At 41.6% G+C, this 25,214-nt stretch overlaps 1 protein-coding gene across 1 annotated transcript; it reads right to left on the bottom strand.

Moving 5' to 3' along the window:
- Positions 1-394: 394 nt before the first annotated feature.
- slbp (stem-loop histone mRNA binding protein) lies at positions 395-25,202 on the bottom strand. Its single transcript, XM_067982681.1, has 8 exons — positions 25,089-25,202; positions 23,995-24,150; positions 10,138-10,248; positions 8,592-8,654; positions 7,794-7,928; positions 4,471-4,620; positions 4,046-4,163; positions 395-1,544 (listed from the first exon to the last, which is right to left on the bottom strand). Exons 1-8 carry the CDS (start codon positions 25,136-25,138, stop codon positions 1,431-1,433), a joined length of 897 nt encoding a protein of 298 aa, XP_067838782.1. The 5' UTR covers positions 25,139-25,202; the 3' UTR covers positions 395-1,430.
- Positions 25,203-25,214: the final 12 nt, after the last annotated feature.

The raw sequence follows: 25,214 nt of genomic DNA on the forward strand, positions 1-25,214 counted from the left end.
AAAATGTGATAATCACTATATAAATGAAAGCCTTTATGCAAGATTTCTAGAATCTATTACAGGTACTGTATGCATATCTGCAGTTAGTTATCCAATTGAGAGTTTCATTAAACAATGTTATACATTTGCAATTGACCCCCTCCCTCAAAGATTTTTTAAAATCAAATCAGGGAGGTAGCAGTCCAAACAAACATGGCCAATGCCAGCGAGATCCTTCTGGTACACCACTACATTCAAACTGAACTTTCAGCTAGTTTTAATAGATGCTTCTCCATTTCAAACTGATCAGATTTTATATACAAGATTGCCCAGTGAAGTCATGTGATCAATTTATGCAATTTGAGGCTATGAGCTCAAAATTTCACCAAAGTGTAAAACAATAGCCACAGGCAAATACAAGGACAAGCTAAGTTTTATTGTACAGCTGCAGATTTACAAAAAAACTACAGACACATTAAAAATAATGCTCAGTTCAACAATTTATATTTCAATTGTAAAGAATTTCAAATGTCTGCAATATCTAACTGGAATCTGGCCACATGCAAGACAAGTTGCTTTAAATACAAAATAAAAATATGGTCATTATAAAGTTTTCTGTTCCAGTCTTCCAATTGGAAACTAGCCTTTGTACCAATGGACATTGCATTACATTTATGCAGATTTGTTAATGTAAAAACACATCTAAAAATTCACACCAGTCAAACATTACCAAGATACAAAAAAAGTATTAACTTTATACAATCTCAAATGGCAGAGAGTAGCAATTAGCAGACATTGCATTGGATTTTGAGCAAAATAGTTGATATTGCTCCAAGATTAAACACTGAAAACATTACAACTGAGTAATCTAGCAACTACAGGATACAAAGTAACTTGAATTTAAGATAGTCCACCCTTGTTCTGACATTCCCATCCATAGATAGACACCACATAGAAATGGGGGAAGGCAGAGAAATCTGTAACTCCATGCAGTAGAGCCCCCACCCAAGAGCTGTTCCGAAAGCAACCAAATTTTGTTGCAAAGCATTGTTAAAGACCTAAGAAACAATGTTTAGAGAGGGACTCAAGTGGCAATCTGGTGCCATAATTCCCTCACCACAAAGACAGGTGCTAACCTTGTGGGGAAAAAGTCAAATTAACCCAAGTAACCCAACTTAAGGATGAGGTTTAACATTAGCAGATGTTGGACACCAACTGTCTTGTCCACAGTACTTAGTTGGAAAAGTGTATTTTTGTTGGGAGAGGCAAAAGGCAGTTACATTAATGGATTTGCTGGACTGCACATTATAGACAAATCTACACAATGTGACACATTATGGAAAAAAACAAAACACTAAACTCCTTTAGGTTCATGAGATCACCACACCAACTGTAGAACTGTAATCATTCAACATTCAAGACAAGATTCTCTCAATAGCAAGCAGCCTCCTTTAGTTTAACCAGGAACTAGCTTCATTGGTTTCAGCCAAACAAGCTTGCAAATCAAATTCTTTGCCCACATGAGGGTAGACAAACTCTCTGGTTGTTGGAGTCGAGCAAGATATCTAAAGAAAATTAAAATATTAAATCATTAGTTGAAACTCTAAATTCTCAGTTATAGTAACTTCACAGATCAAAGCCAGCCTTCCTACCAACTAATACTGCAAACACATACTGGACCAAGTTACAGAACCAACATCTAGACAGAAGGCAGATAACAATGTTGGCCACACCATCTCATACTAAAAAAAATTATCCAAGGTGCCCATGTCAGATTAGTAAAGGCACAGCATCACAGCTGAAAAACTCAGTGGTCGAGAAATTTGACTTCTGCCCAAAATGGTTGCAAAGTCAATGGAGCAACTACTCAGTCTGCCAGTTCATGCCAGCTTGAGGCCCACCAGTTGTCAAAGGGCAGGAAATCAGATCCTACGCTGAGCCAGCTGACAGATCAGTGATCCCAGGGGGGTCCCAAATGGGCCTAACTTTCTCCTGGGCCCACAAATGAAAACTCAATTTCCTGGGTAGTTGGGGTTTTTTTTTTGAGTGGCCTCCAACAGTCTCTTTCGGACCATTGGTTAGGCCTGAAAGATGGCAGATAAAACAAGTTATGGAATCAATCTATTCTGTTGCAGGTTGGATCAACTTAGCTTACAAAACTGTAAGAGTTAAGTGAAGGGGTACAGGGTTTATAAATTCCTCATGCAGTCAACAGGAATGCAGTGAAGTCAGTCATTCTACTTGCAGCTTAAATCAGAAAAGTTGTTTGTCTATCCCATACAGCCCTAAGAATTTTTCAATTATCTATACATCAGATTGGCCAGCAACATAACAGGGAACACTAAAGTCTTTTATAAACAAAGAGTAAAAGGATAGTCAAAGGAAAGGTTGGGCCGATTAAGGACCAAAAAGGATATCTTCTTATGGAGGCAGAGGGCATGGCTGAGGTACTAAGAGTATTTTGCATCTGTCTTCACTAAAGAGGATGCTGCCAATGTTCTAGTGGAGGAGGTGGTAGAGAAATTGGATAGGATAAAAAAATAGGGGAGGTACTAAGACAGTTGGCAGTGCTCAAGGTAGAAAAGTCACCAGATGCATCCTAGGTCACTGAGGAAAGTATGGGTGGAAAAAACAGAAGCCCTAACCACAACCTTTCAATCCTCCTTGGATGTGGAAGTGGTGTTAGAGGACAGGAGGATTACAAATGTTACACCCCATTCCAAAAAAACCAAACCAGGTAACTACAGGCCAGTCAGCCCAACATCGATGGTGGGGGAAACTTTGAGACAATAATCAGAGACAAGATGAATTGCAATAACATGGGTTGATAAATGACAGACACAGATTTGTTAAAGGCAAATTGTGTCTGACTAATTTGATTGAGTTCTTCAATGAAATAAAATACAGGTTGATAAAAATAGTGCAGTAGCTGTGTATATGGACTTCCAAAAGACATTTGATAAAGTGCCACATCGACTTGCTAGCAAAATTGAAGCCCATAGGATTAAAGGGGCAATGGTAGCATGGATACGAAATTGGCTGAGAGAAAGCAGTCATAGTCAATGGTTGTTTTTCAGACTTGAGGGACCTGGACTTGGGTGGAGGGCATAATTTCAAAGCTTGGAAATATAGTAAACAGTGAGGTGGATAGTAGCAGACTTCCAGAGGACACAAGACTGGTTAAATGGGCAGACACATGGCAGATGAAATTTAATGGAAAAGTGTGAAGTGGTGCATTTTGGAAAGAAAAAGGACTATAAACTAAATGGTGCAATTTTAACAGGGGTGTAAGAACAAAGACATGGTGGGGGGCGGGGGGGTTCACATAAATTTTTGAAGGTGGCAGGACAAGTTGATAAAGAAGTTATAAAAGTACACCATCCTTGGCTTTATAAATAGAAGCATGGAATACAAAAGCAAGGAAGTGATGGTAAACCTTTATAAATCACTGGTTAGACCTCAGCTAGAGTATTATGTGCAATTCTGGGCACCACACTTTAGAAAGGATGTTAAGTCCTTGGAAAGGGTACAGAGATTTACCAGAATGGTACCAGGGATGAAGTTGTTCAGTTTTGTGGAGAGACCTAGAGAAGCTGGGATTGTGCTCTTTAGAGCAAAGGTGGTTAAAGGGGGACTTAATACAGAGATGTTCAAAATAATGAGGATTTTGATAGATAAGGAGAAACTGTTTCCACTAGCAGAGGGGGTGGGAGGGGTCAGTAACATTGGACACAGATTTAAAATAATTGGCAAAAAATCCAGGGGGGGAATGGAGAATTTCTTTTAATAAACACAGCAAGTAAAGATGATCTGGAATGCACTGCTGGAAATGGTGATGGAAGTCGATTAAGTAGTAACCATCAAAAAGGGAAGTGGATATATACTTAAAAAGGAAAAATTTACAGGGCTACAGGGATAGAGTAGGGGAGTGCAACTAATTTGATAACTCTTTCAAAGAGCCAGCAAAGGCACTACTGGGCGAATGACCACCTTCTGTGCTTTTTTGATTCTATAAAAAGCAGACTGCTCATCACTATATAATCATTTTTTTTTAAATGATGCATACCTGAGGAGATGGTGCACGTGTGTTGCTGGGGGTACATCCCCTCTCATCATGGAAACTTGTTCGACTTCCACTTGAGCTGTTCACTGATTCTGTTTCCATATCAAAATCAAACTCCGTGCTGTAAGACATGTACGGCTCAAGGTTTTTTTGTTGCTTAAGCAGTATTTGTTTACAACTAGTGGAATTTTACTACAATGCTTATAATAAAAACCCTACCAATCACCAAAATACCATTCTAACAAGGGTAATCATCAAGTACTATGATCCAATTTTAATCCTTATTTCACTTACCAATAAATTCATACCATCACTTTCATTTAAAGCAATTCACTTGAATTCCACTGGATAAGAATTGCAAATTCATTCCCAAATCTGAAACCCATTAACAGTACCCACATCCCAAAAATGTCAGTACATTAACATACACTGCCTGTAAATCACTGCCTTCTTCTGCAGGTGGATCCCATGCATGCAGTGCAATTCTCCACAACCTAATTTGCTGGTCCCAGGATCTACGACTGAACTTCTTAAACTTGTTTGGAGTCCTTGGATGAACACCTGGCTTACGAAGATGTCTGAAAGAAAGAATTCAATGAGTATGTGCAGTGCTAACTTGCTTTGAAGTACATCGAGCATCACCAATGACAAGTTCTGCATCCTTCCAGCTAAAGCCAAACAATGAACAATGCTATATCTTCTCATTGATAACTAGTGTACTCTTATGTACTGTGAACAAAGTGTTTATATGCAAAATGATTTTACATCCTTTTATATTTATCATAGCTATTACTGAAACATGGCTTAAAGAGGGGCAAGAATGGCAGCTCAACATTCCTGGTTGCAGGGTTTTCAGATGAGATAGAGGGGGAAGGCAATATTGGTAAAGGAAACAATTACAGCTGTGAGGAGGGATGATATGTTAGAAGGAACAAATGAGGCCATATGTGTTGAGCTAAAGAACAAAAATGGGGCAATCACACTGCTGAGAGTGTACTATAGACCAAGCAGTCAGAGGGAGATAGAAGAGCAAATAGGTAGGCAAATTTCTGAGAAGTGCAAAAAACAATAGGGCAGTAATAGGGGATTTCAACTACCCAATATTAACTGGGATAGAATTCTTAAAATGCATTCAGGAGAACTTTAGCCAGTATGTAGCAAGCCCAACAACAGAGGGGGTTCGGGATTAAGTTTTAGGGAATGAAGCTGGGCAAGTGGAAGGAGCATCAGTGGGAGAGCATTTTGGTGGTAGTGATCATAATTCAGTTAGATTTAGCATAGTTATGGAAAAGGTCAAAGAAAGAACATGAGTAAAAGTTCTTAACTAGGGAAAGGCAAACTTTACTAAGCTGAGAAGCAATTTAGCAAAAGTGGACTGGAAACAGCTACTTGAAGGTAAATCAGTGTCAGAACAGTGGAAGTCAAAGAGGAGATAGTGAGGGTTCAGAGCAAATACGTTACCACAAAGGAAAGAGTGGGAATGCCAAATCTAGAGCTCTCTGGATGTCAAGATAAGAAAAAGGGAAGCTTATGTCAGACACCGAGAACTCAATCCTGCAGAAAGCCTAGAGGAGTATAGGAAGTGCAGGGGTAAAATTAAAAAGGAAGAGATTAGGAAAGCAAAGAGGGCATGAAAAAAGTGATAACTAAAATCAAGGAAAACCCAAGGATGTTTTATAAATACATGAAGAGCAATAGGATAACTAAGGAAAGAATAGGGCCTACTACAGACTAAAAAGGTAACCCATGTATGGAAGCGGAAGATGTGGGTATGGTTCTTAATGAATACTTTGCATCTGTCTTCACAAAAAAGTGTGAAATATTGGATGGGATGAACATAGTGAAGGAGGAAATATTAAGGGGATTAGCATCTTTGAAAGTAGATAAATCGCCAGGCCCAGATGAAATAGATCTCAGGCTGTTGAGAAGCAAGGGAGGAAATAGCAGAGGCTTCAACAATCATTTTCAAATCTTCTCTGGCTACAGGTATGGTGCCGGAGGATTGGAGAACTGCTAATGTTGTACCGTTTTTAAAAAAAAAAGGGAGAAAGGATAGACCAAGTAATTACAGGCCAGTCAGTCTTACCTCGGTGGTGGGCAAATTATTGGAAGAAATTCTGGGGGACAGTATTAATCATCATTTATAAGGGCACAGGTTAATCAAGGACAGTCAGCATGGATTTTTTAAGGGAAGGTAGTGTCTGACTAACGATTGAATTTTTTGAGCCGGTAACAAGGAGGATCAATGAGGGTAATGCATTTGATGTAGTTTACATGGATTTTATCAAGCTTTTGACAATGTCCCACATGGCAGATTGGTCAGAAAAGTAAAAGCCCATGGGATCCAAGGGAAAGTGGCAAGTTGGATCCAAAATTGGCTCAGTGGCAGGAAGTAAAGGGTAATGGTTGACAGGTGTTTTTGTGACTGGGAGGCTGTTTCATTCATTCATTTATATAAATTTAGACATTAATGTAAGAGGCATGATTAAGAAGTTTGCAGAGGATACATAAATTGGCCATGTGGTTGATAGTGAGCAGGAAAGCTGTAGACTGCAGGAAGATATCAATGGACTGGTCAGAAAGTGGCAAATGGAATTCAATCCAGAGAAGAGTTTCCAACTCCATATCCTCTATCACAAATTTACACCTCAAACATCGCCCACCTCAGCCCATCTGCTGCTGAAACCCCAATCCATGCCTCTCTCATTTCCAATCTCGACCATTCCAATGCACCACTGGCTGACCTCTCATTCTCCACCCTCAACTTCAGCTCATCCAAAATTCAGGTAGGTCTGTATCCCACCTCGCACCAAGTTCTGCTTACCCATCCTCATTGACCTATATTGGCTCCTGGTCCCCACAACACAAACTTAAGATTTTCACCTTTTTATTTAAATCCCTACATGGCTGTGCCCTTCCCCATCTCCACTATAATCCCCTCCCCAAACACTCTTCTTTGGACTGTACCTTCTTTTGAATCTCCTCCCCCCCACCCCACCCCGGGCTTTGCTCAACCACTGACAACTGTGCCTTCAGGTCTTAACCTCACGCTTTACTTCCTTCTCCTTTAAAACGCTCCTTAAAATCCACCTCTTCCACAAAGCTTTTGGTCTCCTGCCAATTATCTAATTTGGTTCAGCATTCATTATTTCCCCCATATGCCTCTGACGCACCTTGTGACTCTTCTCAACATTAAAAGGCACTATGTAAATACAGGCTGTTGATGGAATATGAACACTTTCATAGAGTAATTTACAGGCATGAAGCATCCCAAGAACATAATGCACTGCATAAATGAAAGTCCCATAACATGTATTTCTTCCCTTCCTGCCTCAAAAAGATCCATTGAAAGCAACTCTAGATGGCTAATGGGGTGATCTGAAGCCACATGAGCACAGAACTAAGCTACAGTCTGGGGAAATGTAGTACCCAAACGGTGGCATGTTTTGGACTAAACCAGTCTTCAAATTACAACAGAGCAGGGACATCATTCTTCACGAGGTACAAGGACACAGACAGATTTGTATTCCTGGTGATCTCAGCCACTGAAGTATAAACCAGTCACCTTCCCAAAGTGAAAAACTTTCATGCTTCTAACACCAAGAATATTTTCTACTTTACCATAAACACTCAAGTATGATGAATGGCAAGTTACCCAATAAAGTCTTATTGTCCCACCCCAAACTTGGCAAAAAAAAGCCTGACTTCAAAAGTATCAGAGCAAAAACAAAGGCATTTCTTGTGATCTTACTTAGGAACTTCTTGAATGAATCTATCATATGCAATTGTGTTCTTTCCATAGTTGATCTGCTTCTGTCTCCTCATCAATACCACTTCATCAGTTTCAAGTTCTGAAGGTGCCAATGATTCTCTGGAGCCACTGGAACTGAAATAAAACACCTAGAGTAATTAGATGATTGAGGAATCATTTTTAGTCAGGAACGTCCTAGATTAGGGATGAGGAAAGCATTACCGGCATAAACTGCACATTCTTTAGTACATCAATATGCTACAACCCTAAATTACCCAAGAGGTTGTTGCAGATTCAAACTCCCTTATCAGAATAAAGTCTCCACCATTTTCAAGTACCAAAGCACCAGGTGGTACCTAGGTGCAGATCTAACGCCTTACTGTATTAAAATCCCAATCCCAGCTGTGTTGCAGGAGAGAAGAGATAGAAACCACAGGGAAGTAATCAAGCCACTCTGTACCCCAACAGCTGGCAACACTGGTGGACATCTACTACACTACATTGCTGGGGCGGGACGCAGGTTTGGGAGGAGAAGTGAGGGATCCATGCGCCAAATCAAAAGAGAACCAGAATATTTGATGACGATCCTACTAGTCTCAAATTCTTCTTCCTTTCCACCCCCTCCATTCCAAAACATCCTCATGCGAAGAGGCATTTGATACAAAATTTAACAATCTGATGCTACAAAGTCTGACAATGTATTGAGTAAAAGCTTTGTAAAATGCAGAAGTTAATTATGCAGTACTTTGTAAGCAAGCATTTATTTCAGGCTTCCTGGAAACACAATATTAGATATACCTTTCAGAAGAGTAATCCTTTTCATAGTCACTAAAGTCATTTAGCAAGAGTCTTCTTTTGTATCTGAAAGAAAAAATAAATTGGTTGCTTAAACCACTTATTTAAAACACGTTAAGTGAATTAACAGCAGTACTACTGGTCCGCAGGATAAAATATTGAGACTTTTTAAAGAAAAAAGCCACAGCTGGGAAATAACAGAACATGGAAGCAGTTCACCAACTTTGTGAACCACACAGTTGCAGGTTTTAAACTGTGGGAGGAAGACAAGGGGACACATGTTCATAATAGTAAAAGGCCAACAACAGAAGGTGCTTTTATTTTTTTTTTAAAATGCAGAATCATCAAACCTTAAAATAGATTTCCAGGCAGTGATAAAAGGTGAAAACCCTGGAATCATTTAAGAACCAATCAGATGCAGCAATTGGAGGGGTCGAGAGGCATGAGGTTCTTCTGGATGGATAAACCCAAGGTAGTCCAAATGGCCTTCCCCATCCATAAACAAACATGTTGTGAACTAGTAGTTTTCTCTTGGCATTGCCTAGAAGCACGACTACCGGCTTACCATGACTGAATTAGTCAAATTCAGTTTGGTTATTTGGGATTTTTACTCGTGCTTTGGATCGCATTCCTCAATTTGGTCCATTTCGCCTTTGAAAACCAATGGCCTTGTTCGTGGGTAGTGTGAGGCAAGGAGTGTGGTTTACCACGATGGATAGGAATCTACTTGAATCCAATGAAAAGTCAAATGATGAGTTTACACTGACCAGTCACTATATTCTAAATGCTACTATTTGAGGGTTGCATTGTGTACATTCTTGACTCTAAACAAAATAATTTATGAGATTTTAAGAACAGATTGGAAATGCATGTTATGTATTACCTCACTATAGCAATCCAGGATACTTGGCCATTATTACAGGACAACTTTATAATGGACTTTGGGGCTGGGGAAATTTTTGAATTGAAGTGAACTGAACATGCAATAAAAAAAATGTTTTAGATGTTAAGACAGATCCTGGAAAGATGTGAGTCTAGACGAGGAACTTGCCGTGCATGGGACTCAGTTGCTGCGAAAAGCAAAATCCAACCCAACAGTACCACAGCCCATCACAAGAGATTCCTTAGTTATATGTTCCTCACAAACCAGTGTGCAAGCAAGGAACACCTCCACCCAAATTAGCTTCCTTCAGGACACCTTGTTCTCTAAAAGATACCTGTTGTTCCTGACTCTACTTGACAGTATAAACAGAGCAGATTTAGCAACAAGGCAACCAGGTATTACATAATCCCTTCAAGCCGTCCTAGAATATAAGTGGGTTACATCATGACAATTGAGCCAGTTCTGCACATCAAAAAAAAAGCATAATTTATCATTTTTGGCCATTCTCTAGAACTGAATTATACAGGCATTAATACACAATAGTCATACAAGGTTTCAACAGTAGCAAAGATTATTAAGCTATACAGGAAATTGAGATTTTTAGTGCAGCAACTTTTTGGACACTCCCTCCAAAAAGGCAATTTGTAAAAACTACAGCATACAAACCTCTTCAAATCCCGATAAACAATCTGTCTGGTTTCCTCATCTTCTACTGCAGTGCCCCAATCCGCAGAGGCACACCTGGGGACTGCTCCATCATTTTCTGGTGTTGTGAAACTGAAAGATTAATTTTAACATGGTCCATTTTAAAATTAAACAACCTTTTCTTGTTACATGGATTTGCCTACAAATTAATCACAGTATCTGCTTCAGTATTGGGCAAACAGGGAAAATTCCCCAGTGGAAAGCACTGCAGATTACCAACTCAATTTCAAAATTTACTCTAGAAATACATCTCATTTCTAGCAGCATGGTCTTCACGCTCAAAACATAAATGGCACTTTCCATATTGATCATATCATTATGCCTCATCTTAATTCTAAGTTGATAAGAGAAGCCAATCCAGTTACTATTGGATATGGGCCTACAAGTCTCCAATTCATAGAAAGGTTACAGCATGGAAGGAGGTCATTCGGCCCATTAAGCCCATGCCGCCTCTCTGCAAGAGCAATCCAGTTAGTCCCACTCCCCCACCCTATCCCTGAAGCCCTGCAATTTTTTTTACTTTCAAGTACTTATCCAGTTCCCTTTTGAAAGCCATGATAGAGGCAGATTCAGTCACCCCCCTGGGCAGTGCATTCCAGATCCTAACCACTCGCTGTGTAAAAAGGTTTATCCTCATGTCACCTTTGGTTCTTTTGCCAATCACCTTAAATTTATGTCCTCTGGTGCTCAACCCTTCAGCCAATTGGAACAGTTTCCCTCTATCTAGACCCTTCATGATTTTAAATACCTCTGTCAAATCTCCTCAACCTTCTCTGTTCCAAGGAGAACAACCCCAACTTCTCCAGTCTATCCATGTAACTAAAGTCCCTCATCCCTGGATTCATTCTGATAAATCTCTTCTGCACCCTCTCTAAGGCCTTCACATCTTTCCTAAAGTGCAGTGCCCAGAACTGGACATAATACTCCAATTGTGGCTGAACCAGTATTTTATAAAAGGTTCATCATGACTTCTTTGCTTTTGTACTCTATTTATAACACTCAGGATCCCATATGCTTTTTTAAACTGCTTTCTCAGCCTGCCCTGTCACCTTCAACAATTTGTGCACGTATACCCACAGATCTCTGTTCCTGTACCCTTTTTAGAATTGTGCGCTCTAGTTTATATTGCCTCTCCTTGTTCTTCCTACTGAAATGTATCACTTCGCATTTTTCTGTGTTAAATTTCATCTGCCACATGTCTGCCCATGCCACCAGCCTGTCTATATCCTTTTGAAGTCTGTCACTATCCTCCTCACTGTTCACCACCCTTCAAAGTTTTGTGTCATCTGCAAATTTTGAAATTGTGCCCTGTACACCCAAGTCCAGGTCATTAATAGATCAAGAAAAGCAGCGGTCCTAGTACAAACCCCTGGGGAACACCACCGTATACCTCCCTCCAGTCCGAAAAACAACTGTTCACCACTACTGTTTCCTGTTACTTAGCCAATTTTGTATCCATGCTGCTACTGCCCCTTTTATTCCATGGGCTTCAATCTTGATGACAAGTCTATTATATGGTACTTTATCAAATGCCTTTTGAAAGTCCATATACACATCAACTACATTGCCCTCATCGACGCTCCATCAAAAAACTCAGCACCACAATACTGATGGGAGAGGGAAATGGCTCAGTAAAGGAATGAGTTGATATTGAGGATGACATACTTAGACAGAAATTTTTTTCTAACTCTGCATTTAACTGCATTATACCTGATCTGGTAATGCTGACAAGATGTCTAAAATGGAAAATGTTCTATTTCCCCTTCACATTAAAAATAAATTCACCAAAAAGACAAAATGAATTCACTCACATTCTCTGCACAAACATGATTTTACAGGTAACAAAAGACTGCCAAAATATTTCAAAGTCTTGCAATGGGCAACTATAAAATTTGGGCTGTAAATAAGATTAGTGACTAGAATATTCAACATAAATGAATACAATAGGCACACTTAACCTCATCACTACAGTGCAGCCACTTATTCTTTACATTTATGGTCTCTTCAACTTCTGATTATTGTGGCCCTCATTAGATCATGCATGTGCAAGTCCCAACTCCCCATTGCTTCTTATCCCAGCCTGGAGATCTAATTAAGCTTTCAGTAGTTTGCCTAAGATAGCAAACAGCAAACACTCAATAGCAAACCACAGAAACATAGAAAATAGGAGGAGTAGACCAGTCAGCCCTTCGAGATGCTGGTATTTACCCCACGATTCCATAAGATCTCACTCCAGTCTGCAAAAGCAATGCAGTATCACATTGGATTGGGTTTTAAATTTTTAAACACAAGTTTAACCATTAGCTAACCCTGATAAGAGTTTTTTGATGAGGTAACAGAGGGTAGGTGTGGGCAATGCAGTTGATGTGGTGTATATGGACTTTCAAAAAGGCAAGTTGGGTGAGTGGGCAAGAACATGGCAGATGCAGTATAGCGTGGATAAATGTGAGGTTATCCACTTTGGTTGTAAAAACAGAAAGGCAGATTATTATCTGAATGGTGATAGATTGGGTAGAGGGGAAGTGCAACGAGACCTGGGTGTCCTTGTACACCAGTCGCTGAAAGCGAGCATTCAGGTGCAGCAAACAGTTAGGAAGGCGAATGGTATGTTGGCCTTCATTGCAAGAGGGTTGGAGTACAGGAGCAGGGATGTCTTACTGCAGTTATACGGGGCCTTGGTAAGACCACATCTGGAGTATTGTGTGCAGTTTTGGTCTCATCTGAGGAAGGATGTCCTTGCCATGGAGGGAGTGCAACGAAGGTTTACCAGACTGATTCCTGGAATGGCAGTACTGACATATGAGGGGAGATTGGGTCAACTAGGCCTATATTCACTAGAGTTTAGAAGAATGAGAGGTGATCTCATCGAAACATATAAAATTCTAACAGGATTAGACAGACTAGATGCAGGGAGGATGTTCCCGATGGCTGGGGAGTCCAGAACCAGGGGTCACAGTCTCAGGATATGGGGTATGCCATTTAGAACAGAGATGAGGAGAAATTTCTTCACTGAGGGTGGTGAACCTATGGAATTCTCTACCACAGAAGGCAGTGGAGGCCAAGTTATTAGATGTATTCAAGGAGGAGGTAGATATATTTCTTAATGCTAAAGGGATCAAGGGATATGGGGAAAAAGCAGGAACAGGGTACTGAGTCAGACGATCAGCCATGATCATTTTGAATGGCGGAGCAGGCCCGAAGGGCAGAGTGGCCTACTCTAGCTCCTATTTTCTATGTTTCTATGAAACATAAATTCTGACAGGGGTAGAAAGACTGGATGCAGGGAGGATGTTTCCCCTGGCTGGGGTCGGGGGTGGGGGTCCACAACGATAGGTCACAGTCTCAGGATATGGGGTAGGAGATTTAGGACTGAGATGAGGAGAAATTTCTTCACTCAGAGGGTGGTGAACCTGTGGAATTCTCTACCACAGAAGGCTGTGGAGGCCAAGTCACTGAATATATTTAAGATGGAGCGAGATAGATTTCCAGACACAAAAGGAATCAAGGGGCATGGGGAGAGAGTAGGAATACTGTATTGAGATAAAGGATCAGCCATGATCGTATTGAATGGCGGAGCAGGATCAAAGGGCCGAATGGCCTACTCCTGCCCCTATTTTCTGTTTCTATGATAAAGTGCCGCACGGTCGGCTTATCATCAAGATTGTGGCCCATGGAATAAAGGGGGCAGTAGCAATATGGATACAGAATTGGCTAAGAGACAGGAAACAGTAGTGATGAATGGTTGTTTTTTTTAGCCTGGAGAGAGGTGTACAGTGGTGTTCCCCAGGGGTCAGTGCTGGGACCACTGCTTTTTTTGATATATATTAATGACTTGTACAGGGCACAATTTCAAAATTTGTACATGACACAAAACTTGGAAGGGTAGTAAACAGTGAGGAGGATAGTGATAGACTTCAAGAGGATATAGATAGGCTGGGACACGTGGCAGATGAAATTTAAACGCAAAAAAATGCAAAGTGATACATTTCAGTAGGAAGAACAGGATCAAATGATCTTAAATAAATGATTTAAGGTGAAAAGAAACAAAGTTGACATGAGGAAAAAACTTTTTTTTGTTTACACAGCAAGTGGTTAGGATCTGGAATGCACTGCCCGAGGGGTGGTGGAGGCAGATTCAATCGTGACCTTCAAAAAAGGAACTGGATAAGTACTTGAAAGGAAAAAATTTGCAGGGCTATGGAGGAAGTGGGACTAGCTGGATTGCTCTTGCATTGAGCCGGCATGGACTCGATGGGCAGAATGGCCTCCTCCCATGCTGTAACCTTTCTATGAAATAAACACAGTGTAAGCTTATTCACAGCAGAAAGCCTATTGTTCAAGAATATTTGTGCAAAATATCAAGTTACACCAGAGAACCTTGTACAATTCTGAAAGGACATTAAAACAAGAGTATTACATTGCAGATTCAGCAGGATGACACCAGGGATGGGAACCTCTAGGTATGAGGAGACTGGAGATACTGGGATTAGTGCCAGGAGAGCAGAGAAGGCTAAAAGAGATTTCAGAGATTTGTTTTAAATCATGAAGAGTTTTGATGAATAGGGAAAGCCTAGTTTCTCCCAACTTGGGAGTCAATAAGCAGGTATCAATTTAAAATTTCCACTAGTGTAAGAGACATCTCTTTATGCACAATTTTGTTGCAACACAGGATGCTTTGCCACAGGGAGTGGTTGAAGCAAACCATTGGATCTTTACAGGAAAATTGGATAAATATTTGAAGCAGAAGATACAGAGCTACAGGGAGAGGAGGCAGTTGGATTAATTTTGGATCGCTCTAGCAAAGAATAGCATCCCTATGTAAACATTTATGCCAAGTCATTCTTTTCATATGTAATTGTTTTCTTGCAATTTTGGAAGCTTGCTGGTCTATCCATTTTTGTAAAGATTCCAACCACTTCAAACATCTTCAAATCCAGCCACTTATATACCCTTTCACCGGTTGCAATACTTGGATCAAAGGTTTGTCCTTTTTTTAAAAAAAAAGTTAGTATGCAGGTACAGCAAGCAATTAGGAAAGCAAATGGCATGTTGGCTTTTATTGCAAGGGGGTTGAAGTACAAGAGTAGGGAAGTTTTACTACTGTTGTACAAGGGCTCTGGTGAGACCTCACCTGGAGTACTGCATACAGTTTTGGTCTCCTTATCTAAGGAAGGATATACTTGCCTTGGAGGCAGTGCAACTAGGGTTTACTAGGTTGATTCCTGGGATGAGAAGGTTGTCCTATGAGGAGAGATTGAGTAGGATGGGCTTATTGTCCCTGGAGTTCAGAAGAATGAGAGGTGATATTGAATAATGTTGAGGGGGCTTGACAGGGTAGATGCTGAGAGATTGTTTCCCCTTGCTGGAGGGTCTAGCACTAGGGGGCATGTCTTCATGCCGAGAGTTGTGGATGTTATGGCATTGCATATACCGGCGGGCGGTCGGGTAGACCGACCGACACTAGGGGAAATCAAGGGATATGGGGATCAGGCAGGAAAGTGGAGTTGAGGATCTGATTGAATGGCGGAGCAGGCTCGAGGGGCTGCATGGCCTACTCCTATGTAATTATGTTCTTAAAATGCCTGTAGTTGTGAGGAGATTAAAAAGGGACAGCCATCAAGCCAAACCTAGACAGGACAACAAAATTACATTTCTGTCACACTCAACGACATCCCTGAGTGACAATCAACAATTTTCTCCTAACAAAACATCCAAACAAAAGTCAGAGGCAGCAGGATTTAGCATGTTGAATATTACAGCACCATGCACAGGGCTCAAATCAGGAAAGTGATGGAATACTCACCACTCGCCTTGATGTGTATACCCACAACACCACAAGGGCAGAGTATAAGATCATAAGAAATAGGAACAGGAGTAGGCCACACAGCCCCTTGAGCCTGCTCTGCCATTCAAGATCATGGCTGATCTTCAATCTCAACTCCACTTTCCCACCCAATCCCCATATCCCTTGATTCCCCTAGAGTCCATAACTTTATCGATCTCAGTCTTAAATATACTCGACTCAGCATCCACAGCCCCCTGGGTTAGAGAATTCCAAAGATTCACCACCCTGAGTGACGAAATTCCTCATCTCAGTCCTAAATGTCTGACCCCTTATCCTGAGACTACATCCTAGTTCTAGACTATCCAGCCAGGGGAACCTTCCTCTCAGCATCTACCCTGTCAAGCCCTCTTAGAAACTTATCTGTTTCAATGAGATCACCTCTCATTCTTCTAAACTCCAGAGTATATGTAGGCCCAATTTACTCAATCTTTCCTCAGGACAACCCTCATCCAGGATTCAATTTAGTGAACCTTCGTTGCACCGCCTCTAAAAACAAGTATATCTTTCCTTAAGTAAGGAGACCAAAACAGCTCAGTACTCCAGGTGTGGTCTCACCAAAACCCTGTACAATTGTAGCAAGACTTCCTTACTCTTATACTTCAACCCCCATGCAATAAAGGCCAACATACCATTTGCCTTCCTAAGTGCTTGCTGTACCTGCATGTTAACTTTCTGTGTTTCATGTACAAGGACACCCAAATCCCTCTGAACACCAACATTTAATAGTTTCTCACCATTTGAAAAATTTTGTTTTTCCATTTTTCCTGCCAAAGTGAATAACCTCACATTTCCCCACATTATACTTCATCAGCCACGTTCTTGCCCACTCACTTAACCTGTTGGTATCCCTTTGTAGACTCTAGGTCTTCCTCACAGCTTACTTTCCCACCTAGCTTTGTCTCGTCAGCAAACTTGGATACATTACACTCCGTCCCTTCATCTAAGTCATTAATATAGATTGTAAATAGCAGAGGCCCAAGCACTGATCCTTGCGGCACCCCACTAGTTACAACTTGTCAATCCGAAAATGACCCATTTATTCCTTCCATTTTCTGTCCTTTAACCAATCCTCAATCTATGGTAATATATTACCCCCATCCCTAATCTTGTGTAACAATCTGTCACACTTTAGCGAATGCCTTTTTGAAAATCCAAATATACTACATCCATTGGTTCCCCTTTATCTTGCCTGCTAGTTACACTCTCAAAAAACTAAATTGTCAAACATGATTTCCCTTTCATAAAACCGTGTTGACTGCCTAATCATATGATTTTCTAAATGCCCCATTACTACGTCCTTAATGGATTCTAGCATTTTCCTTACGACTGATGTCAGGCTAACTCGTCTGTAGTTCCCCGTTTTCTCTCCCTCCTTTCTTGAAGAGCAGTATTTCATTTGCTACCTTCCAATCTAGGGAATTCTGAAAGGTCAAAACCAATGCATCCATTATATCTGCAGCCACCTCTTGTAAAACCCTAGGATCTAGGCCATCAGATTCAGAGGATTTGTCAGCTTTTAGTCCCATTAATTTCTCCAGTACCTTTACTAATATTAATTACTTTAAGTTCCTTGAAGTTACCTTGCTCACTCCTGCCACTACACAATAGCTACCCTCTCCATACTTGGCTGCAGTTATCTATGATCTACAAGCTACACTGCAGCAACTTATCAGTTACTTCAACTGCACCCCATACTCCAAGAACAAGCTGTCCCATTTCCAACCCCACCACCCCCCCCAAAGGTCATCACCCAGATCTGTCCCCATCTCTCCTGTTTGAATCCCTCCAATCAGGTTTCTACAATTCCACTGGTTGGGGATTTTAGGAGTAGGGGGCAGAGTCTAAAAATTAGAGCCAGACCTTTCAGGAGCAAGATTAGAAGACATTTCTACACACAAAGGGTGGTAGAAGTTTGGAACTCTCTTCTGCAAACGGCAATTGACACTAGCTCAATTGCTAAATTTAAATCTGAGATAGACAGCTTTTTGGCAACCAAAAGTTTTAAGGGATATGGGCCAAAGGCAGGTATATGGAGTTAGATCACAGATCAGCCATGATCTTATCAAATGGCAGAGCAGGCACGAGGGGCTGAATGGCCTACTCCTGTTCCTATGTTCCAACACCCCACCCCAACAGCAACTAGTCATAAACAGCATTCTCCAGCTGTGGTGCATTATCCCTCCACATTCTCTCCAGCCTTCACCAGTCGATCACACCATCCTTCAACACCTCCCCCGTTGTCCAGCTTGGTGGTACTGCCTTCATTTGATTTCAGGCTTACCCATCTGATTATAGGCAGAGAATCTCTACCAACCCCCACATAGTCTCAGGAGAATACGGTTCCATTCTTGGCATCCACCTCTATATGCTACCCTTTGGCTAAATCACCTGCAGACAGATGATTCCAGATGTACTGATATCCAGCTTGACCACTCAATGCTTCCCACCCACCTCCAATCACTGCTGTTACACTACTTGTCCAGCCTCCAGTCATGGATGAGCCACAAATCTCTCCATGAAGACTAAAGCCAACATTGTCAGTCCCTGCCACAAACACCTTCCACCTCCACAGCATTGTCTCAAGCCAAACCACTGTTCACACGTTGGCATCCTACATTCTATTTGGCCCCGAGTTGAGCCTCCGACCACCCCCCCCACCTCAGAGGTTGCCTACTTCCACCCCTACCTCAGCACGTTACTAATCTGTCACCCATGCCCTTGTTACCTCCAGACTTACTTATATGTCTCCCAATCAAACATAAAATTCTCATTCTTCTGTTTAACTCCCTCCATTGCCTCACCCCTCTCCAATCTCATCCAGCACTACAATCTACACCCCAAACTCTCCATTTACAATTCCTCATGCATTGCTCCCCCATTCACCCAATCATTGGTGCAGTGCCATCAGCACCCCCCATCCCCACTATGGGTTTTCCGCCACCTCCCTCGTCTAACCTTAAAAAAAACCCTTTCATGGCATCACGTTAGGGTACAGCAAAGGAGGACATTCGTCCCATCATGCCGGTGCTGGCAGAGCTAAAGAAACATAGAAAATAGGATCTGGAGTCGCCATTCGGCCCTTCGAGCCTGCTCCGCCATTCAATATGATCATAGTGGATCCTCTATCTCAATACCATATTCCTACTCTCTCCCCATACCCTTTGATGCCTTTTGTGTCTAGAAATCTATCTAGCGCCTTCTTAAATATATTCAGTGACTTGGCCTCCACAGCCTTCTGTGGTAGAGAATTCCACAGGTTCACCACCCTGAGTGAAGAAATTTCTCCTCATCTCAGTCCTAAATCTCCTACCCCATATCCTGAGACTGTGACCACTCATTCTGGACCACCCCCCCCCCCCCCCCCCAAGCCAGGGGAAACATCCTCCCTACATCCAATCTGTCCAGCCCTGTCAGAATTTTATGTTTCATTGAGATCCCCTCTCATTCTTCTAAACTCGAGTGAATACAGGCCTAGTCGACCCAATCTCTCCTCATACCACAGTCCTGCCATCCCAGGAATCAGTCTGGTGAACCTTCGCTGCACTCCCCTCTATGGCAAGTATATCCTTTCTTAGGTAAGGAGACCAAAACTGCAACAATACTCCAGGTGTACTCTCACCAAGGCCCTGTATAACTGCAGTAAGACACCCTTGCTTCTGTACTCTAATCCTCTTGCAAATGGTATGTTGGTCTTCATTGCCTTCCGAACTGCTTGCTGCACCTGCATGTTTGCTTTCAGTGAGTGGTGTACAAGGACACCCAGATCCCTTTGTAGATCAACATTCCACAATCTGTCACCATTTAAATAATACTCTGCCTTTCTGTTTTTCCTTACGAAGTGGATAACTTCACATTTATCCATGTTACACTGCATTTGCCCACTCACTCAACTTGTCGAAATCACCTTGAAGCCTCTTTGCATCCTCCTCGCAACTCACAATCCCACCTAGTTTTGTGTCCTCAGCAAACTTGGAAATATTACATTTGGTCCCCTCATCCAAATAATTGATATATATTGTGAATAGCTGGGGCTCAAGCACTGATCCCTGTGGTACCCCACTAGTCACTGCCTGCCACCCTGAAAAAGAACCATTTATTCCTACTCTCTGTTAACCAATTTTCAATCCATGCCAGTATAAAACCCCTAATTCCATGTGCTTTAATTTTGCACACTAACCTCTTATGTGGGACTTTATCAAAGGCCTTCTGAAAATCCAAACAAACCCTTATCTATTCTACCAATTAGATCCTCAAAAAACTCCAGGAGGTTTGTCAAACATGATTTCCCTTTCATAAATCCATGTTGACTGTGTCTATTCCCACTAATATTTTCTAAGTGTCATGTTATCACATCCTTTATGATAGACTCTAGCATTTTCCCTACTACTGATGTCAGGCTAACTGGTGTGTGGTTCCCTGCTTTCTCTCTCTCCCTCCCTCCCTCCCTCCTTTTTTAAAATAGTGGGGTTACATTTGCCACCCTCCAATCTGCAGGAACTGTTCCAAAATCTATAGAATTTTGGAAGATGACAACTAATGGATCCACTATTTCCATGGCTACCTCTTTTAGTACTCTGGGATGCAGATTTTCAGGTCCTGGGGATTTGTCGGCTTTCAGTCCCATTAATTTCTCCAGCACTATTTTTTTTTTACTAATACTAATTTCCTTCAATGCCTCCTTCTCACTCGTCCCTTGGTTCCCTAGCATTTCTGGGAAGTTATTAGTGTCCTCTTCCGTGAAGACAGAACCAAAGTATTTGTTTAATTGCTTTGCCATTTCCTTGTTCTCCATTATAATTTCTCCCGTTTCTGACTAAGGGACCAACATTTATCTTCACTAATCTTTTTCTTTTTATGTACCTGTAGAAGCTTTTACAGTCCACTTTATGTTCCTTGCAAGTTTACTCTCACTATTTTCCCCCTCTTAAATCAATCTCTTGGTCCTTTTTTGCTGAATTCTAAATTGTTCCCAATCCTCAGGCTTGCTACTTATTCTGACAACTTTGTATGACTCCTCTTTGGACCTAATATTATCCTTAATTTCTTTTGTTAGCTATGGTTGGGCTGCTTTTCCTTTTGTGTTCTTGCACCAGAAAGGAATGTTTAATTGTTGCAATTCATGCATTTGTTCCTTAAATGTTAGCCATTGCCTATCCACCATGCCTTTTAATGAAGCTTCCCAATCTGTCATAGCCAACTCACTCCTCATACCTTTGTAGTTTCCTTTGTTTAGATTTAGGACCCTAGTTTCGGATTAGACTACTTCACTTTTCATCTTAAATGAAGAATTCTATCATGTAATGGTCACTCTTCCCTAAAGGACCCTGCACAACAAGATAATAAATTAACCCTTTCGCATTGCACAATACCCAATCTAGGATGGCCTGTTCCCTGGTTGACTCCTCAACATACTGATCTAAAAAAACCATCTCATACACACTCCAAGAAGTCATCCTCCACAGTATTATTGCTAATTTGGTTTGGCCAGTCTATATGTAGATTAAAGTCACCCATGATTACTGCAGTACCCTTGTTACATGCATCTCTAATTTCCTGTTGATTAAGTCCCCTACACTACCACTACTGTTTGGAGGCCTATAGGTAACTCCCACCAGTCTTTTCTGCCCTTGGTGCTTCTTAACTCCACGCAGACTTATTCTACATCTTGATTTTCTGAGCCAATATCCTTTCTCACTATTGCTCTGATTTGATCCTTTACTAACAACACCTCCTTTTCCTTTTTGCCTGTCCTTCCTAAATATCGAATACCTTGGATATTCAGCTCCCAGTCTTGGTCACCCCGCAGCCATGTCTCCATAATCGCAATGATATCGTATCTGTTTACATCTATTTGCACTATTAATTCATCCACCTTATATGCTTCGTGCATTCAGATACAGTGCCTTTAGATTTGTCTTAACATTTTGAGACATCTTAACATTTCGTAACATCTATCCAATTAGTCCCACTCCCCTGTTCTTTTCTCCATAACCCTGTAAATGTTTTCCCTTCAAGTATTTATCCAATTCCCCTTTGAAGGTTATTAGTGAGTCTGGTTCCACAACACTTTCAGGCAGTACATTCCAGATCATAACTCTCTGCATAAAAAATGCTTCCTCATTTTTAAAAAAAAATTTGTTCATGAGATGTGGGCGTCGCTGGCAAGGCCAGCATTTATTGCCCATCCCTAATTGCCCTTGAGAAGGTGGTGAGCCGCCTTCTTGAACCGCTGCAGTCCATGTGGTGAAGGTTCTCCCACAGTGCTGTTAGGTAGGGAGTTCTAGGATTTTGACCCAGCAATGATGAAGGAACGGCGATATATTTCCAAGTCGGGATGGTGTGTGACTTGGAGGGGAACGTGCAGGTAGTGTTGTTCCCATGTGCCTGCTGCCCTTGTCCTTCTAGGTGGTAGAGGTTGCCTCTGATTCTTTTGCCAATCAAATTAAATCTGTCTCCTCTGGTTACCAACCCGTCAGCCACTGGAAACAGTTTCTCCATCAAATCCGTTCATGATTTTGAACACCTCTATCAAATCTCCTCTCAACCTTCTCTGCTCTGAGAACAAGACCAGCTTCTCCAGTCTATCCATGTAACTGAAGTCCATCACCCCTGAAATCATTCTAGTAAATCTCTTCTGCACCCACTCTAAGGCCTCCACATCCTTCCTACTCTCTAGTTTCTGTCCCTTAGCCAATTTTGTAGCCACATTACCACTGTCCCTTTAATCCCATTGGCTTTAATTTTGCTTACAAGTTATCAAATGCCTTTTGAAAGTCCATATACACATCAAAACACAATACACTCATCAACCTTCTCCATTACTTGATCAAAGAACTCAAGTTAGTCAAACACGATTTTCCTTTATCAAATCCACGCTGACTTTCATGCATTAGCCCATATTTTTCCAAATACCAATTAATTTTGTCCCAGGTGATTGTCTCCAAAAGTTCCCCCACCACTGACTTTAGGCTGACTGGCCTCCGAAGCCAGGTTTATCCCTCGCCCCTTTTTTGAACAGAGGTATGACATTCCTCTAGCACTACCCCCATTTCTAAGGAGGATTCTTTGACCAAGTTTTTAGACACCCCTTCTTTACGCAGAATTTTACAGCACAGAAATAGGCCATTCGGCCCAACAGGTCTATGCTAGTGTTTATGCTCCACACGAGCCTCCTGCCATCTTACCCTATCAACATATCCTTCTATTCCTTTCTCCCTCGTACTTATCTAGCTTCCATTTAAATGCATCCACATGAATCGCCTCAATCACTCCACATTCTCACCACTCTCCAGAGTAAAATTTCTCCTGAATTCCTTATTGAATTTATAGTGGCTCAGCAGCTTTCCCCACCAACCCCAGAACTGAAGGAGAAAACCCACCTTGAAATCTGTGGAGCTAGTCATACTTTCTTTCCCCTTTAAGCATCTCAAATCAGTTAAGCAGTCTAACCATTCCTCAAGAGCTTCAAAAAACTAGTGCCCCATCACATTGCAAACATCCCAAAACACTTTGATATCATTCATATAGGCAAGTGCATCAGCCATTTTGCATACAGCAAGATCTCAAAAAGCTAAATGACATGAATGGCTAATCTGGTATCGCAATAAAAGACAGGAAATGCTAGATGTAGAAATCACATCAGCAGTATCCAAAAGGGAAGGACAGGCTAATCTTTGATGTATACCCAAGTACTTCAGACAAGCAATGTTTATTTCCAACATTGGCTGTTTTTAAATTTAAGATTTGCAGTTTTTTAAAAATCTGTTTTTAAGAGTCAATAGATTAGTGCTGGCCAGCAAACGAGAATTCCCTGCTGCCTTCTTGGACATGCACTTCAGGAAACGAATCTACTGAGTTGCGAATTGCTCACTCAATTTGTATAAATGACATTTAAACTGTCCCCAACATCGTCGCCCTCCCCCACCAACCCCTCAAAAAAAAAACCCTGGAGAAATAGATCGCGCCCCACTAACCTGGAGACCCTGCCATCCGGCCAAGAGGGAGCGTCTGGAGCCCAGTCCTTGATCTCATCTTCAAACACTGTGGAATCCGAGTCGCACATCCTGCGCAGTTTGCCATCGGCGCCGCGCTTCCTGCCAATGGACCAGCGACATGGCGGCGGCTTCCTCCTGCAAAAAGATGGAGAAGGAGAAGGGAGGGGGAGGCGGGGAAGGAATAAACATATAACAGACCAGTCAGGGGACGAGACAAGACGAGACGACCGATCTCGCAGCTTCAGAAAACACTCGGTTACACAAACGTACAGGGTCCCGGGGAGGCGATGGAGCGAGGCCTCCCTCGGAAAATTTTGCGCGGGGGAAAAAAAAAATAGCCGCCCATCGCATCACCCTCCCTCCGGGGCACAGGAGGAGGATTGAAATTTAATTGTAAATAAAATATTTATGACACAGTAGATTGCAAATCATATACATTTTAATTTTTTTTTACAAAAAAAAAAGCAAAAAAGACTGCGGATGCTGGAAACCTAAAATAAAGACAGAAAGATGCTGAAAAAAGCCCAGCAAGTGAGGCAGCATCTGTGGAGAAAGAAACAAGAGTTAACGTTTCAGGTCGAAGACCATTGGGGACCCACTGGAAGATGATAACGAGTGACTTGCTGAGCGTTTCCAGCATTTTCTGTATACATTATATAAATCTTCCCAAATTCACAGCTTCAACAAAAAAAAGGAGGGAAACTTAAATTTAAAAAAATACATTTCTTTTGAAATACATCAGGGGATGGAGGGGCTGAGGCCTGTAAGAGTGGGGAGGGGCGGGGGATTCTGACCCTCGCCTCCTTTAAGCGGCTCCGTTTCCCGCCACAGCGGCGTCCGCCGATCCGCGCGACACATTCAAATCAACACCGAACTAACGGCCACCACCGGGAGGTGTCACAAGCAAAACGCTCGCGCTCTTCTCCTCCTTTAACATCCTTATTATTATTTTTTAAAAAAAACTATTTATAAAACCCATATTTTTCTTACACCGGTTGATAATTTTTTTTTTTGCCCTTTAAAAATATATATATATATTATATATATTATTTTTTTTAAAAAACACAGTGTACCTGAAGCGCTCGTTCCCCTGACAAGCCGGGACTGGACTCGGGTGCGACATCTTGTTTTTTTTTTCCGAGCGGTTTCCCTTTAAAACTGACTGCTCCTAAAAGGACTGAATCCACTTCCGCTCCCCG

Source organism: Heptranchias perlo, chromosome 1 (genome assembly GCF_035084215.1).
Source record: "Heptranchias perlo isolate sHepPer1 chromosome 1, sHepPer1.hap1, whole genome shotgun sequence".
Taxonomy (NCBI): Eukaryota; Metazoa; Chordata; class Chondrichthyes; order Hexanchiformes; family Hexanchidae; genus Heptranchias; species Heptranchias perlo.

What these genes read in the sequence shown, in the direction of transcription:
- slbp (XM_067982681.1), bottom strand. Translation starts at nt 25,138, where the DNA reads ATGTCGCACCCGAGTCCAGTCCCGGCTTGTCAGGGGAACGAGCGCTTC. An exon ending in GTTTATCGGGATTTGAAGAG is followed by an intron (nt 8,655 to 10,137) that starts GTTTGTATGCTG and finishes TTTTTCTTTCAG; the next exon opens with ATACAAAAGAAGACTCTTGC. An exon ending in GGCAGTGATTTACAGGCAGT is followed by an intron (nt 4,164 to 4,470) that starts GTATGTTAATGT and finishes CATGTCTTACAG; the next exon opens with CACGGAGTTTGATTTTGATA.